Raw genomic sequence first — 18,746 nt, 5'->3', positions numbered from 1 at the left:
TCCATGCCACAAATGATTTGTATATGTAAGTGTGCTGATTCATGTACCTACAAAACACATTGTGTGTTTTTCCCTAAAAATGCATTTCACACCCCAATTTATTTGCCCATACTTTAATCACTGCTCTGTAAAACATTTGTGTGTGTGTGTGTGTTTTTCATTTTGTTTTTGATGGGGGTTTTTGTCCATTAACATGGTAATTTTATGTAAACATTTTCTATCTTTCTTCCCTATACTGGTTTGTTTGTTGTTTACTTTTCCAGTTGCCCTGGCTTGCACTGGCTTTCAGGTTACACTACGATAGACTCACTTTGTAGTAATTCTTTCATTAACGAAAGCTTTGTTAAAATAAATTATTTCAAAAGCATATCTCTGAAGTTTTGAATTTCCTTCACTATGCAAAATTGATTAACAATTACATACTTTTCCCTCAGATGACTTCATCTTTGATTTACTTGTAAGTTATTAAACTGCCAGGCAGAATTTTAATGTTTGGAAAAAAATACTATTAAGTAATTTTGTCATATTTGCTTTGATAAATTCCTTTAAAATGCGATTTTGGTCCTTTACAGAGGTAGCATAAGGCTTAACTAACTTTCGAAAATAATTATTGTACTAACTTGGTTACATTTTACTAAATTCTTTTCATAGAAGTAACAAACTTTTAAAAATTCCATAACAAGGACATAATGAATAAGTGAGCTTGTAAAAGAAGTGAACAGATAATGATACCTCGATCTGAGTCCCAAGGATCACTTTCTAAGCACATAGCTACAAGCTATTTATTTAAAGTGTCCATCATTAGATGGTATAAATTGTTGGAAAGTCTGCATTATATAAACATCCTTAATAAAGCAATGTTTCATTATTAAATTCAGATGTATGATGTGATCAATTAAAGCTATTGCTTACTGTCTGGGATTCTTAGGCAACCACTTTAAGGTAAATATTTTCAAATTAACATCCTTTGCTACCTGGTAAGCCATGGCTTTATAAATGTATTGAAGGCCCTGGAAAGAAGTATTTTCTAATTGTTCTAAAAACTCTTTCTTTATTTTTAAGACCACAATTGTATATTTTTTCAGGGTTCAAAGATAAGAAGTGGCACAGTCAGTGTTAAAATCTGTTCTATTTCATCAAAAATAAAGTACATTTATCATTCAGCATTTTCCTGGGTATTATCATAATTTCTTTTCTGTTGAATATTTAAAGTTTAATAGCTATTACATAAAAGGCTTACAAAGATAGAAGATGCACTCAGTATTTTAAGAAACAATCTTGTTTTATACAAGTTTTATTGTAGGGAAATCTATCTTTAATAATTTTTTATCGAAATAAAGTATTTTATAAATATGTCTACTTAGTAACATAGTTTGAATTTCTCTCTTTTGAGGGAAAGATAATTGAGTTAATAAGAATAAGCTTTGTTTCCACTTGCTTCTCTTTCTATTCATTTGTCATTTTTCAGCCATGATGAGCTTGAATGAATCTGTTACTGCACCGAACACTTGACATAAATTATCTCATTGACTCTTCACAAGTACTGTTACCCTATCTCACATATGAGGAAAATGAGGTTTAGGAACATTAATAACACACAGGTATCAAGTGGGAGCTCTTTGTGATTCCAAGGCTCTTTTCATACTTGTGCATGATGCTTTCCAAACATATTGAGTTTACTGTTGCTGTAACTAATGGGGGACATGCTAGTCTTTGTAATAAAGTCAATGAAATGGAATTTTTGCATGCTCCCTGTTTTCTCTCCCATACATATCTTCCTGAAATTCATGAAAACACATGGCATAAATCAGCCCAATTCACTATAGCTAAGCTTCATGGAAAATTGACAAGAATGAAACAGAATTGAGAGTCCAAAAGAACTTAAGAAATCAACCAAAGTCTTATGCTCTCAACAAGAAGAAATAGGCCAGAGAGATGAATGGTCTGACCCATGATCCAAAGGAGATCCAAGGTGTGTAATCCTACTTTGTGGATATTAATTCCCCATATTTTCAGAAAGCGCCTGATATTGATTGAACACTTTAGTGTGTGCCAGGCACCTTGCTGTATTGTTGCTGCTGAGGTAATTACTGTAATTACCTCAAGGACCGATGAGGAAATAGAAGCATAAATACGCTCAAGGCCCATGGAATGGAGCAAGGAAAACTCTGGACAGATTTGAACTCAGAATCAGAGAGGTTCATCATGTTCAGTAAGCCCCATACAATAGGCTGTATAGAAACTGATGCTTTCTGTCAGAGGTGATTGGCCTCCATTACAAAGCAAATGGTTCCCTCTTATTCAAGATCCACTAGTGGAGCACACTGTATTCCAACTAGTAAGAGTCAATATGTAAAAAGTTAACAACAGAAAAAGCCGGGAGGCAAGCTATCAAAACAGACACCAGCCCAAAGAGAAGAGAAATTGGCTATAGACCAGGGGAATGCCAATATTGACTTCTCCCTGCGGAATAGCTGCCCCTAAACCAATTAAACTCTGCAGTCAAGGACTAGAAGAGAAAGCATTTTTCCCTTAGCATCTGAATGGCTAACCTTCTGCCTTTATTAAACAAGGAAAGGCAGGATAAAAGGAAAATAACGCAAATATAGAGCCCAAAAGAGTGACCTGTTTTGAGCCTGTTTTCACTACCATCAATTACCATGCACCAAAGGAAAAAAGAACATGACCTATTCAAAGAGGACGTATGCCTCTTAATTACAATGAGATTACAAAATGAAGAATGACATTGATTGCAAAAAGTAACTGGGTGACAGATGGTAGACTGTCACATCTACACTGCAGAACCATTAACATGCTCTTCCATTTGGTTGTTACCAGCCCCGCTATCTGCCAGCCAAGTGCCGGTATAGATCCTATGGTTGGTTATAGTAAAACGAAATAAAACCATGTCATTTAACATTATAGATTTTTGAGCAGAAAGTTATTATCTTGCTTTTTTTTAGTTTTAACTTCCCAATGTCTTCTGAACACTCATTATCAGAGCGCATTTGATACTTCTGTGCTAATTTTTAGCAATAATCACATGTATGTGTATTCTGAAGATCAGAGAGGAAATATGTTAGCTACACTACAAAGAAGTCTATTCTTTTTCCGTTCAACAGTGATGCTCAATGGTCCCACCCATCATGAGACAGAGGACCTGGTATTGTTCTGTGCTGCCTTATGGCGCCTCACTTTCCCTAACTTTTCCAGTAAAAAAAAAAAAAAAAAAGTAGAGAAAATGGAAAACTCCCTGTTGGACTGTACTGATAGTGGTTGTACACAATTATGTGAAATTTGGGATGCTAATTACCTTTGAATACGTGACTCTTGTATAATTCTGATCTTAATACTCATGAACTTGGGTGTCTTCATATAAAGTGGGCAATATGTCACTCTGTGCTTGTGAAAGAGGTCTGTCTGAAAATATATCATGTCCAATGCCATTTATTCAATGCTTGCCGAGTCTGACAAACTGTTAACTGCTCTACATACCTGCACTTCTGGCAACCCCCATATGTGTTAGACTTCACTGTCTCCATTTCAGGTAAAGGAAACTGATGACCATAAAGTATAAGTTATTAACAAAGCCAATTGGCAGAGACAGGTTTCCAAAATAAGTCAGCCTGTTTCAAGTTTGAGGTTTTAGTAACTACCACCTCCCCTGCATCCTTCTTTATGGGAATATCATTTCTAGAAGAGAACTATTTATTTGTAGAGCAAATAATCAAGATAATACAATGTATCTAAATGATACATGCCATATTTTAGGTATAAGATATGACACAGTGAATATCGACTGTCCCTTTTGATATTGTTGATGGAAACAAAAAACTAATCTACTTTTTTACACGTGAAAAGTTCATCATGCCTAGCAAAGTGTCAAAATGTTTTACTTTGACTTTATGTCTATCCATACTTTGTGTACTTCTCATGATGATGACATCTGGTAAGACAATTCTTTAAGATATGTCTTTATATGCCTTTTTGCAAGTTGGCTCAGAGTTTTGGGGTTTTCTTTAAAATATAAAAAGGATGTTCTTCAAATCATTTGAATAGTTCTCTCAGCCTTCCTTGTAGGTATAAACATATCCTGATTTCATAATAAAGTTTTCAAATCAGATAAATGTGTGATCAACAAATAATCACGAAAACAAAATTTCTCTAAAAATAGTCATGGGTAAACAAAAGATTTTTTTAGGAAATGTATGTTTTGTTTCTTGTAAAATTCATATCGTAGCTTCTGAGCAAGTCTAATTCTGCATATCCAGAATTCCACCGATCATTTGGAGGCTTTTAAGAAAGTCATCCAGCCGTAGGAGGTTGACAGGGTAGCTGTTATTTGAGCTGCTGCTGTTTGGGGACACCTGATATCACTTCATTGTCCCATGTGCTCTGTTCACATTTTACCCAAAAGCATGTACGAGACACCTGCCCAGGGCTGGACACTGTACTTACTCATCACTGGATGAGATACAAAAATTGCCAGAGTCTGTCCTCTGTCTCCGGGGGGTTAAAATATAGGCATGAAACATACCCATGAAAACCCACAAAATATAGATGCCGTAAAGAAAAGTATTTTAAAGTTATATTAACTGCACAAAGGAGTCAGATAGTTGACAGATGTGATTTGAGAAGCTTCCCAAAGGTGGGGGCCACTTGAGTCATATCTTAAAGAAGAAACAGTTCACCAAGCAAAGGAGAAAGTGAATGTCATAGGATAAACAACGTCGAGTAAAGCTACAGCAGTATGGAAGAGTTGACATTTCTTAGAGATAGACTGTTGGTTGATTTCAAGTATCTATCTAGTCCAGAGAACATAATGAATGAGGAGGACATACTAGTAAGGAATGCCAGAGAGTAATGTATATATGACACATTATGTCATACAAAGAGCTTGAATTCTCTCTTAAAATCATGGTAATGCCTTGTCACAATCAGGCATTATTTATAGACTATTATACCTTGTCCCACGGTGTGTAGGAAAGATGCAGGTGGACTAGAGAATACAGGAAGGGTCTTAACCATGTCAGAGTTAGGAAAAGGAGAGGAGAAAAAACATTTGAGAAAGCATGTAAGGGCTGTAAGCAGAACTGCTGTATGATTACTTAAATGTAAGAGTGCGAGTGCTCAAAGGAGGCAAAGAGACAGGAAAAACCTGGCCCATGTGTTGAGTACCATAACTTTCAGGAAAGATTTCTGATGATGCCAAATTTGCTGTCCCGGAAAGCAATCTTATTCAGCACCAAAACTTACCAGGCTTCATCAAATAGTTGCTAAATGAAAACAAAACTAAACTAACAAAGGCCCATCCTACCCAAACCAGGGAGTTTAGCAGAATCTGAACCAGCATAATTTGATATTTGGTTAGGAATAGATTGACCCAATATGGAAGTTGATTATGTCACAGAAATGACAAGAATCTCCTTAAGGATGTAATGAATTTTTCATTTAGTTTAGACTTCACACCAAGAAAATGGGCAAACGGGTTCATCAATTGGGGTGTGTGTGTGTGTGTGTGTGTGCTAAAAAGACCTCTGTTTTTAGAGTGTACCATTACAAATGCTTTATCCTTAACTTTCCATATAACTAATAAAAACAAAGCTCCTACAATATCCTCTAAAGCGCACATTTTCTATTTGTGCTATCAAAAAAAATTGTAAATCCAGGAGCCAGTTTGCTAAGGCCCTAATAGATTCTGACATATGAGCATCTTCAGCAGGATCTACAAAATACTTCGAGCAACCTCTCAAGTAAGAAACAAACTCATTACTAAAAATAACCTCACTCAAGTCCTTTTAATAGTTCTTTCAGCTCACCCCGTGGGTGTAGGCATATCTTGATTCCATCTGAAGCTTTCAAGTCAGATAAATGTGCAGCCACCCAATAATAACAAACACAGAATTTCTCTAAAAAAAACAGCAATGGGATTTGAAAGACAAATATTTTTAGGTTTTTAGAATGTTTCCTTGATTTGCCACAAACAATAATTAATATATGTGTCCTCAGAGTGATGTTGTGATATCTCGATCATCACAAATTTTAACCGTTGACAAAGAAGTTGTCCTGAAGGCTAGTCCATCTCAAAGCTAGTCAATTTAAGAGGCGAGAAAGTACTTAAGAGTCTAAGAATCATGTTTGGGGTTAACACCCGACTCTGCCATTCACAGGTTTTATGATCAGGGACGAATCGCTATACTTCTTGGGAAGTTTTACATGCTGAAAAGCTAAGATGAAACACCTTACATAGTTGGAGACAAAATGTGACCACATGTATCAAAGCATTCTAAATGTGGCATTACATTGGTGCTCAAGAATTGTCAGGTGCCATTATTTATTGTTTTGGATTAATTTATATTCTGGTGCCCAGCGGAAATTTAAAGTTGCATGTCTAATTACCAAACACAATTCCTAAATGTTCAATTACTTAGTATCTGTTTGAAAATTTGATTCAAATTCAATTCTAATTTCATCAACGCACCATCACTTTGCGTCATCTACTAAACACCAAAATCATCTAATATATACAACAAATGCATCATCAAATGTATCAAGAAGTACGTCTATTTCTTTTGTCACCTTAGATACTCTCTTGAGGTTGAGAGAATGTAAAATTATTACATGGTCTCTGGGACTCCGGGATGTGTTCAAAAACAAGCTTCTTGCACAATCTGTGAGCTCCTTAGTGGTAGAGTCATATTTTTCTCTGAATCCCCAAAAGAACCTAACATAGAATTCTGTAGAAGGTACATGAAAAATAAATACTTTGGGTGAACAGACAGATTTCTTTAGGAACACAGGGAAGTAGAAGGTGTGCTTGACTTGCCTAAGACTGTATTTTATTCTTCTACAAAACTTCTGAAGTCAGCCAAATGCTGACTTGTAATAAACTTTTTTTTTAACGAATTTTATTCCTCGACTAAGGGTCTGGTCTTCACAGAATAAGGTCTGCAATTCTTGGTAAAAGTAACTGAGAGTCGCATGGACATTACTTGACACAAAATTTCCCAAGTGTAATAGAAATCACCAGTGACCACTGTCTTGCATACTTAATTTTCCAACATAGATTCTACAAATAATTAATACTAGTTAACTGAAGTGTCGTGATTTTGTTTCCTGATTTAATCTGTCAAATACATTATTAAAGAGTTAGAGGAAAGGGGTCTGGCAAAATCATGAGAATAATCTGAGTTGAACTGGAGCACGTGAATAGATACATTTTCATGAGTGCTCATTAGAAGTATGGGTGCATGAGCTATAAACAAATCTGAAGTAGAAATGTACCATGGGAATTCTTAAGAAAAATTGACATTTTAAAACCAATAGAGTATGTTATGAAATGGGGGGGGGCTATTCTGATTGGATAACTACATTCGTATTTATCTCTATCCTAAGCAATACAGATTTCACAAATACAAAACAATATTCGTGATGTATGGTGTATACTGAAAAGATATGCAGACAAACACACAAGTTAGTCGGGAAGTAGAAAAGAACATGAAGATTTCATATAAACCCCTCACACACACAAAAAAAGGTTAAATGGCTTTAAAAACAGCAGTTGTCTTCAAGGTAGGAGAAAAGGAAAAATCCTATCACCTCCTTTATTCCTGCCACCCTCATGCATCATCAGGAAGCCTTCCACATTAACAATTTCTCTTTCACATTAACAATGCAAGTGTTGGCTATAACCCAATGAACTTACTCAGATAAACAAAATGTGGTTTTCTTTTAAAATAAGCCTTTACTGAATATATCAACAAGGTACTGTATAGTGTAGAGTGAAGTTTGTAGTTAACAAGGTGTGCGGCATGGTAGGTCTCAGAGTACGTGCGATGCAGAATCTTCCAGCCCCTTGCAGTCCCTTGTTACGAGAGCACACTAAACATAAACCAGAAGGAAATCAACATGTGGTTCAAACAATAACAAACCATTGGGATTAACTTTTGGTGAATATATACTGGTCTTAGAGGGACAGACAGTGGTGACGCCTTCACCTTGCCTCAAAAAGTTATAAATCTTATATCCCATGGACATCTTCATAAATGCCTCAGTGTGCGTGTTTGTGTGTGTGTGTGTGCACGTACGTGTGTGTTGCATACTAGTTTAAAAATGCCTGTTACGATGGCCTTGCTTTGTGCTCTTCTGGTGAATGATGTGCCTCTAGAAAAAGAAAAATGAAAACTATAGCAAAAGAATCTGATTGGTTTGTTGTAACAACAGTATCATACATGGACAAAACTTTCTCCCCACATTCTGTGACAAGCATCCCCCAGTGGTCAATTGTCTTATGGCCCTGATGTAGAAATCAGAGAAGGATGTAAGCCATAGCTTTCTTCATTAGTATTTTCACTTTTTAAAAAAGAGCATCAGGTCAGTTTTGACAAGAGTAAGAATTAGGAGAGCTGTTTGTTTGTTTGTTTTGTATTTGTATTGCCCTTTGCGGCACAAAGAAATTGCTTTGCACTCCCATGAAGCTGGAAAGGTAAATCATGGGCAAAACTGTTCTTGTTCTAACGTAAAACTCAATGTCTCCTTGTTGTAGGGTAGAGAAAAATGCTGTAAACAAAGAAATTGATGAAAACTAACCAGTTCACTGTCAAAAGGTGATCTGCCTCAGCCGTTCCCTGTAACTTTTGCTTGCATTGGGTGTTCTGCTCACCGCATGCAGAGCTGGTTCTCCACGTGGGGAAGTCAGTTATGATCTTGGGAAGTGACTAAGACCATCATGATCGGCACTGGTAGGAAACGGGGCCTTAAAATTAGCGACTTCATTAATATTTTTTGCCAGACTGGTCACAATACAGCAACACAGTTTGTTTTTTTAAACCTTGGGGAACATATCTTATATATTTCCAACAGACATCCAGGTAATTAGAAATCGCATTATTTCTCAGGGGATAGAATGCTTTCCACTTCTCATACAAGGAAACCGGGCAGGGAAACACACTTTTTGTCTCTGCCTGTGGCCATCCGTTGTGATGAACTGCTAATGTATTTGACAGTTTTGAGGGGAGCACAGAGCCTCTCCCTGTTCAAACACATCTCCCCACAACAAGCAGGTATTAATGACAACCCTGGGAATGAATAACGATCAATAACGTCTGTGTGATCACGGTACACCTCTCACTCTTAGAATTTCCTCTGCACAGTGACAGTTGCCTAGCTCTGAAAGTGGCCTTGTGTTATCTGAAATCAGCTTGTTTGGTCAAACAGCATCCAATTCTATAAGCCAGGGTGTATGTCTTGTTGGTTCATGGTCCTGGCCTGCATCTTCAACTGTGACTCTTGGCTAATCTCAAAGTACATAACAATGGCAGCAAGAGAGGCTCCATTAGAGGGTAGATGTTTCAGCAAAACACACTTCCCGAGACTGAAGATGCCAATCAAAGCCTAAGCCAACACTGACGGTTGGTTATTCAGCAGTTTTCCTAAGACACGTAAGACATTACAAATTCCGTGATAGGCTTCCTATCCTGGCGTGAGAGCCCCAGGTATGCTATGACAAACGAGACACTGATCTTATTTTTAGCAGCCTCCATCATACTGTGCGCAAGATCAAAGCAAAGACTGTAACTAGGTTCTATCTCTTCAGGAACGTCTTTTAGCAGAGGCCCCTTCACATGACTAGGACTTCATTGTACCACTCAAGCCCCAAATAATTCTGTGAATCCCACAAGACATTATAGAAACCTTTCCAACATCGGTCTTGGCTCGAAACTAAAATGTTTCAGCAGCCAAATATGATGCTGGGGGTTAGATACACAATATAAATAAACGAGCATGATTATTTTGTGGATAAAAGAGAAAAAAAAAACCCTCAAAAGTCAAAGTACCATAATGTGAACACATAGTTTTATCTACACAGCCAAGGAGAAGACAACAGTGGAAGGGAATTATCCAGTTAAATACACACAACCCCATGTCATTGTCCTGAATGGTAGATGGCTTACTATTAACACTGATCACCTTCACAGACTGTCTTGTCCCTTTGCTGTGTGGAATTATCTTTCAACAAGCAACAGCCAGATTTTGCTAGCTAATAAACTCATATGGAAACCTCAGTCACTTTTGAATTAATTCAAATTAATTAACAGCTAATTTCAGTTCAACTGACTGCTGTTTCGATTCTTGCCTCTACAACATTGTAACTTCAGTTATATGTTCTGCTTATTCTGAGGGACAAGGGAGATTAAAACATATAAGTTGGGGGGTACGTTATTAAAGAAAATAAAGCTCTTACTATAAAGAAAAACTTGCATAGCGTTTTATACCTAAACTCTTACAAAGAAGACACATCACAGTTCTATTTTGTTAAAAGTGAGAGACAGAGAAAGAGCGAGAGAGAAAGACAAAATGAGTGTGACATCAATTTCACAGGTCCCTAAAAAATGGCCAGTGGGAAAGGAAATCCACAACACAGGGCAGAATTTGATTTTAAAAGGAATTTTCCAATGGTGTGTTTTTTTAGTTAATGTAGGTGATCGATAGCCCTTCTACATCTACGGGATGAAAAGGAGTGAGTTATACATACTTTGTGAAAATGGGCATTGCTTTGAAAATATCTAGAATTAAGCACAGACATCCCTCTCTTCTCTATGCCCTCTGCTCTTTGCCCACTCTGCCAAGATTAGGGGAAGGAGCCTGTGCTCTCTGACTTGTTCCATGTGATCCTACTAATGTAAGATAGATCATCCCTCCACAATTCCGAAAGAAGAGGGACATCCAAGACTGAAAGGGAATAAATGAAATTTCAAAAATGGAATAGGATGAACATCGGTCCAAGGTGGAAACTCAGTATTGCTTTAAAAAAATACATTATTTCAGCCAGCTTTGATATGTCCTTATAGAATTATCAGCAGAGAAAATTAGTATACATTTTAAAGTGTATAAGTATATATGGATATTTTGTGGACCCGAGACTGGGATCTCATTTTCTCTTTCAAAGTTTAAGCAGAGTGGGGGGGAAAAATCTAGCATAAATGGCTAGTTACGAAAATATAGGTGAGGTGATTGGAAGACAAATTTGCAAGGGGATAAAGGTATTAATTCAAGCTATTTCAACATGATACTAACAAAGCCGTTTGATGAAGTGTAGCAGAATCACTGATCACTTGCTTTTGTCTAAATGGTACCAATAGTTGTTAAATAACAAGTTTAGTATATTCCAAACACTGATCTCTTGTTGGTCTAAATATCATGTTGACATAGCTGCGGTGAATCTACCCAAATAATTCTCATTATCAAAAATAATTCCATTCAATATAATTCTTCCCGTTATTTTATTAGCCTCTTCTAAAAAAGTATTCTAGAATATATCTCTGTTGAATGTGATTCAACCTGACATATAATTTGAATAGTAACACTTTTAAAGGGAGTTTTCTTGCTGGAACATCCTATCTGTCCCTGAAGATGGCCGGAATCAGACTCAAGTCTCTAACTCTGTTATCACATAGGATCAGGGAGGCATGAGGGGTGATTTTTAGGCTCTCAGTCAGAAAGCCAACCCCCGGGTTTGAAGTTCTTTTCAAAGCCCACATCATTTTCTGGATTCTGCCGGGTTCAGTTAACTTATCTTACAGGAACGGGCTTCCTCGTGATGCCTTCTAGATTTCCTGCTTTGGGTCAAACCAGGGTAACTACCTCCTTTCTTCTACTTTGAAATTTTTAACTTTCCTTCCACACCAGGAAGTATAGAAATAGCATAAAGATATCTATCTGGGCCATTCCTTGTTTTCCCCATGTTGTGTAGCCTACCCTGATGAGTCCGTTTCCATGTGCCTTTTCATCTGACCACCAACCATAAGAAAGGAATTTATTCTGACAGCTTCAACAGTAAAATGGTGAATGTGCATCATGAGGAAGAATCACTCCTTAGCCTTGGCATTGGGTTCTCATGGTACAACCCTGTACAGTACTTCAGCAACTATTTTTTTTTTAAGATTTAAAAAGCAAAGAGTTACAAAACTGTTTGTCATTAACTTGAAATAGAAAAGATAGCACTTTTTTCTTTAAATCCCATTATATAGTACACCGTATAAATTACAGAGTATGCAAATGCACAAATGCATCTGGGCAACATTTATCAAATGTAATCCGTGTGTCTTTCGGTGCACACACGTGTGTGTGTTCTCCAGAGTCTTACTGTCCGCCTTTATAATGCTGGACCTCTGGCTGTCACGTGTGGCAGTGCTCCAGGTCTGGCACACTGCTGTTACAGTATCGCATGTTGTTGGGGATATGGCAGTCCGTGTAATTAATGCCCCCGTTTGGGGTATAAAGGGGCTGCAGTCTGAAATCTCCTTTAAGGAGCTGATCGTTATTTAAGGAGACGATCTGAAAGCTGGTTTCTGTCATCTCCAGGATGGAATTGTCTTTCTTGGTGCCCGCCTCGCAGTAGTCGTCTTTCCGCCGCCCTCGGTTGTATTTCCACTTCTGGGAGGTGTAGCGCCCCTTTTTGTGCATGTGCCAGCAAAAGACGCTGAGCAAGACCACGAGCACAAATATCACCGCGCCCCCGATCAGGCCCGCCAGCAGAAAAGGGGAGCCCATGCTGCGGGAAGTCGTCTGCTCGTGGCTGGAAGCCGTGTTGCTGCCATTGTTCAAATACGAGGCATGGGTGGTGGCCTCGGAACAAATGGTATCTTCCACAGCTCGGTAGTTAAAAGCATCCAGTGGCACTAAACAAATCCGATAGGTGGATCTGGGCTCTAAATTAACCAGGCTCAAGTGCTGTTTCTCACCGCTGACTATGCGTTCCTGAACGATGCCCCCTACTAAACTGTGGCCCATTTTCACCCACGTGAGTTTGTATGCCATCACGGTAAAGAGAGAGAGCCAGCTGACTTGGATGGACGTGTCATTCACAAAATGGATAGAGAGTTGGATCCGTTCAGAAATAGGCGGGGTCACTCTTTCTCTGCCATCCCAGTCAGGGATCGTGGGAAGTTTCGCTGTGGTGGGAGTCAGAGGCACGTAGCTTCTGCTAGGGGTTGGGACAGAGAGCGTGGAAGGCTGGGTCGTTGGCGAGGCTGTACTTGGAGCTGGGGTAAAGACGGGCAGCCCAGGGGTCGTGGTGGGGCATGACAAAAGATTCATATTCAGCTCCCTGACAGCCATCCCCCGGACTTGCTCGGGCCCTTGGCACATGAAACCTCGCACGTTGAGAGATGAAGGGATGTATTTGAGCCATTCCGTGACCCATTTAATACTGCAGTCACAAAACCAGGGGTTATTCCGAGCAGTGAGCTGCTTCAGGTTGGAGAGATTATCAAAGACCCCTTGAGTCAACACGCGCAGTTGATTGTTGGATATGTCCAGGCGTTCCAGCTTGCGAAGATTTGAGAAGGCTGTCAAAGGGATGTGGTTGATCTGGTTGTCCTGCAGGTAGAGCCTGATCAGATGTGTACCTGGGAGATCAGGAGGGGGGTGGGAGAGTGAATTCCGAACAATGGAAAATTCCTTGAGCTTGGTGAGATGACTGAAGGTACCCTCGGCAATGCCCTTGTTAGTCAGGAGGTTCCCATCCACGATCAGACGCTCTAAGCTCGTGAGGTTCTGAAAGGCCATGTCTGATATGACAGCGATACGATTTTCATCCACTCTCAGCTCTTGCAAATCCACAGGAAGCCCAACGGGCACGCTGCTCAGGTGATTCTTGGATAGGAACAACAGTTTGAGGCTCACAGCCTCCCGGAAGGCCCCATCTTCCACCCCCACCGTGGATATCGAGTTGTCATCCAGGTGAAGCTCTTCGAGCTTCAAGAGCTGGGCGAGAGCAGCCCGAGAAATGGTCTGAATGTTGTTTTCCTGCAAATGGAGGACTCTGACGTTCTTGGGAAGGTTCATGGGGAATTCATCCAGTTGGTTGCCATAAAGGTAGACCGTGTGCACCGACCGTACGTTGTGCAGTTCTGCGGGAAATCCAGCATTATTAATTTGGTTGTTGTGGAGGTAGAGTACGGTTACGCCCTCCGGGATCCCAAGAGGCACTGAGGTCAAGCTTCGCTCGTTACAGTAGACAAAGTTCCTGTCGCAGCGGCACACGCTAGGGCACGCCAAGGTTTTTGACATTTGTGAGTAGAGCCCCAGGGAAATGAGAAGCCAAGACTTCAGGAAAAAAGCCCCACGGCTGGGCCACTGTGTGGTCTGTAGGCCCATTTCTGAAGTACGGAAACAAAATACAAGGTGGTGGGAAAGTAACAAAAAACAAAACCAAAATGACTGGAAAGGGCTCTGTTAAAGTCCAGAACTCCAACTAGAGGAAAAGTCCCAAGGGCCTGTAAGAAAAGAATTCTCCTGTGATCTCTGCTCTTATCAGCCTGTGTTGCCGTCTTTGTTACTGTCCTCCATGTGCAAAAACAAAAAAACAAAACAAAAAAAAAACACAAAAAATCAATAGGGAGAATTTTCCACACAGGCAATGAGTGAAGCCGAGTTATCTGCAGTCAACAGAGGCCCAACTGGGCAGGCAGAACTCCCTTCTGATGTTGTAGATCAGGTCAGTGTTGATCAGACTATGAACTTCTTGGTTAAGCTCAATCTGCACTCTGTCAGAGAAAAGTAGAGAGAAAAAAGTCAGTTTAGGATAGTGATGGATGAAGTTCTGGTTACTAGATGCCTTTTAAGAACACTATGGCCAGAACCAAATGGCCAGGGCCACAGAGTTGGCGTTAAATGATGTTTTAAGCAACAATAATTTAGTTGAAAAGGTATTCAACAAAGGAACACGATTCAATTACCTTATCTTCAACAACCCAATCAGTACCGTCTCTTAAATATCTGTTTGAATATCCAAATAGAAAGGGCACAAAAGGCACACTGCTGAATCCACTGAATCAATAATGATGGTTACCTACAAATCCAACTGGTCACATCTTCTTTCAAGATGAAACAAATGACTGAGTACCTAACACCACTTGAGAGAAGAAACGTGAAGCCTTTTCTAAATGCAAAATAGGCACTGCTGAGGTCATTTAAAAAGATGTGTCCTTTTGATCTAATGCCGTAAGGAAGAGGAATAAACACAATGCACAGAAGCACGCGTGAAGGCAGACAGATTTTTTTTCTTCCCCATTTTTCGTCTCTCCTCACCTTTGTCTTCCATCAAAACAGCTTACCCTCAAGGTACTAAGGAGAAAGACCAAACTCCAGTTCATAATACATGTGTATTTATTCCCTCTTTCGGGACCTCTAGGTACAGATTTGAGAGTTGCCACACTCATGATTGGGAATAAGGTATTTTTCAACACCACCCCCTTCCTCCCATCTGTGTTTATTTCTACCTTTTTTTTTTTTTTTTTTGTAGGTTCCATGTCCAGAGTGGAGAGCAGTACCGGCCTTGAACTCATGACTCTGAGATGAAGACCTGAGCTGACATCAGGAGTTAGATGCTTAATCAATTTAGCCACCCGGGCACCCCTTTTTTCCTGCTTTAAAGAAAGACCTTTAGCACACTTTGAAATGATAGAAGACCCAGTTGGGGAAGTCAAGGCAATACACAGATAGTAATCATGCCTCCCTGCTCTACAATGTGTTCCATCTGTTTTTAGATCAGAGAGGTAAAGCAGATAATTGAAAGGTGCCAGATTTTATTTCCTTACAAAATAAGCCAACATGACAGGACATGGCAAGCTATGAGTTTCTTAATTCTCACCAAAAGACAGAAATTGAAACAACTCATATCTAGAAGCACAGAGGAACTATTTGAAATTGTTCCCTTAGCTATCTTTAGAAACATAATTAAAAAAGAAAAAAAAAAACACACCACAAATGCTGTTTAACTGTCAAGGATATTGTAAATTTGTTCTACAACTTAAAAAAAATTGTGAACCACCTAAAAAAATGCCACTGATGACCTGAAACAGTAAAATTCATGTTTTCTTGTTCAAAAACCTTAAAAAGGGAAGGGGAGATATAGGGAGTTTTCTCCACGCCAAAACAGATTGAGATATGATACTTTCTTAAAAATCAAACATTATTTACTTTGTTAAAACGTACAAATAAATATATGTTTTGCCACTAGACAGGAGCCATCCCTCCAACCCAGCAAAAATCTCCCTATATAACTTAAAGAATAATTTATAATACAGCCAAGGATAGTATAGGGAAAATTAGTTTAATGCCATCAGCCTGACATCATCCTTAAGCTCAGATTTTAAATTTTTAAGCCATCTCAATGCTCCCTAATAGCTAGCTATTCAAGTGTGATCTTGGTCCAGTAGCATGAGCTTGAGCTGGGAAATTGTTCGAAAGGCAGAATCTGCACGTTAGCAAGAACCTGGGTGTGCACGTTAAAATTTGAGAGGCATTGCCCTAAACACAGTAACATTTAACCATTCGAATATTTTAATTTATTAAATATAAAATAAATGGAAGAAGATGCCCAATGACTCTTCAAGAAGAGTGAAAGCATAAGGCATACTCATCACTTTTGTCCCCCGGAGACAGTCTCAAATGACATCTTATGTATAAATGACATCTTGGAGGTGGAATAGTGCAATGGTTACACCATATGTATTACTTGGCCTCAACAGACCCTTGAAAATGTATGTCTGCATGACAGGCACTAATACCCTGTAGGAGCTTACAAAGTTACTTGTGATCAGGGGAGCCCACTTTTACAAAACATGATTTATTTAAGAAGAAATATTTGTTTGGTGTTATTAGCATCTGATCTTCACAGGAGGCAGGAAAATGAGACCAAAGGATAGAACCTAACACATTTTTTAGCATTCCACAAGTATCTTCAACATGTGATAGTAGCACACAATAATTTCCTAAGATAGAAAACCAGCTACCCCAGGGTTCTAAGTTCCTAAATAAAGAGAATAGATGTTTCTTAACTGAGTTTACAGTCTAAGTTTTAAGGCCCTGGAAACAATTAGCCGATACTTGAGGATGACAGAATTTATTTGGAAAGTTCCTCAGCTAACAGCCTCAAAGTTAATAATCACTGGGAGCTTAGCAAAGTACTCAGTACAGACCGGGACACTATCATGTTTTCAAATTATAGATTTTCCACTTGCCTGAACTGTGTCTTCTGTAAGAACAGTAAAAGCCCCATCAGCCAATCCTTTGCCCCAGGCTTTGCTCTCTGGCCTCTGAACTCTCCTTACGAGTGGTTCTTTTATAATTATGTAAGAAGAGGATGTGGTCCCGAAGAAATCTCCTAATAGGATTACATGGGGCAAACTGTCACTGCTTATCCACCTTAAGAGGAGAAAAGTCCCATCGAGATCACCATGTGTTGATCAGCTATGACAAGTTCAATTCTAAATGAAAACAAACTCTCAGGGTTTTCTTTGAGCTTCTTCGGAATCCCACAAAATTACATCAAATAGATTTGTTGTAATCCTTGGATCAACGACAGCCTATATTATGTCAGCCAGTATACTGTATCTTTGTTCAAATTAGTGCAAGTGTAAAATTACAAACACGTAGGCAATGATGACATTTTTTTTTTCATTAAATAGGCTAAAATTTCCTCCATATTTTCAGTGTGAATTCCTACCGAATACTGAGGGCAGAAATCCTTTTAGACCTTAAGCTGGAGACTCCATCCATAGAGAAGGCGGTACAGTATAATGGTCAAAAGCATAGCCCCTGACTTTTCATCCCACCTCTGACACAGAGTAGCTGCAGGATCTTAAACTCTATGCCTTCCTTTCCTCGCCTGAAAAATGACAATAATAATAGTTCTTATCTCATAGTATTCTTGAGAGAATTAAATAGGATAGTATTTGTGAAAAGCTTTTATGTTGCCTGATACCTACAAGAACATAATAAATATAAACTATTATTCTCTGTGTAATTATTAATATTTAGGTTGTCCAAAGAGGTGAACTCCAACGTGTAGAGCAAAATAAAATCGCTTTGAACCTTTCAAGTTCTATGCATTTTTGTATACTCCAGGATTTCTCAACCTCAGCACTACTGATATTTTGGGCCAGATGATTCTGTGGTGGAGCTTCCGTGAACATCCAAAAATGTCTCCAGGCCTTGTCAAATATATGTCTCCTGGGGTGACTAAATCACCCCCAATTGAGAATCACAGACCTACACCATCTTACAAGTACCTTAGGAGGTTAGCATTATTATTCTAATTTTATAGAAGAAATCAAACATAGGTTTCTAATAAACAGAACCTAAAAATTCTTCTTGCCATGGACACCAAAAAAAAAAAAAAAAAAAAAAACATGAAAATGCAGCATGGTTTTCATTCATTTATTCAACCAATATTTATTGGCCTGGGCATTAGAATGAAGATACACTCTTAGGCGGAAGCGATGTGGGTTTTGGCTTCATGAGCTTGATTAAGTCAGGGGAGAGAAATGAATAAGCAGGGAATTACAGTACTGTATAAGGAGTTCTAAACTTAGGGTACTGTGTAAGGAGCTCTCACCTAGTCCTTGGGGTATCAGGAAAAACGTTGCAGGACAAAGACTGTCTATGTAATGATCTGAAGGATTAAAAGTTACAAGGGAAGAGATTCAAAAAGTGCTGCACAAGGAACCAAGCAGGTTGTAAGGTGGATCAAGAGGTAAAACTCAGCCCAGCTAAGAGAAGGAACAAAACTTGGATGGCAACGCACCTTCCCCAACTCTCCCTACTTCTCCCTGAGATAGTCCAGTTTCCGGAAGGTAAGAAACAAGCCCATGTTTCCAGGTCATTAGCCATTTCCATTTATAAGTCTCTAAATATTAGGTATAAAAGGTTTTGCTTTTACAAGAGGCATTTCAAATACT

General features: G+C 38.9%; 1 protein-coding gene across 2 annotated transcripts in view; it reads right to left on the bottom strand.

The window, feature by feature from the left end:
• Positions 1-1,110: 1,110 nt before the first annotated feature.
• The window catches only part of FLRT2 (fibronectin leucine rich transmembrane protein 2), a 108,007-nt gene continuing 90,371 nt past the window's right edge, over positions 1,111-18,746 (bottom strand). For both annotated transcript variants that reach the window (XM_030319726.2, XM_030319725.1), the window contains exon 2: positions 1,111-14,549. In XM_030319726.2, the coding sequence (XP_030175586.1) occupies positions 12,178-14,160 (1,983 nt within the window). In that variant the 5' untranslated portion in view covers positions 14,161-14,549 and the 3' untranslated portion in view covers positions 1,111-12,177. The remainder of the gene's footprint in view (positions 14,550-18,746) is intronic.

Source organism: Lynx canadensis, chromosome B3, assembly GCF_007474595.2.
Source record: "Lynx canadensis isolate LIC74 chromosome B3, mLynCan4.pri.v2, whole genome shotgun sequence".
Lineage (NCBI taxonomy): Eukaryota > Metazoa > Chordata > Mammalia > Carnivora > Felidae > Lynx > Lynx canadensis.
This window is presented reverse-complemented; position numbering and strand designations above follow the sequence as displayed.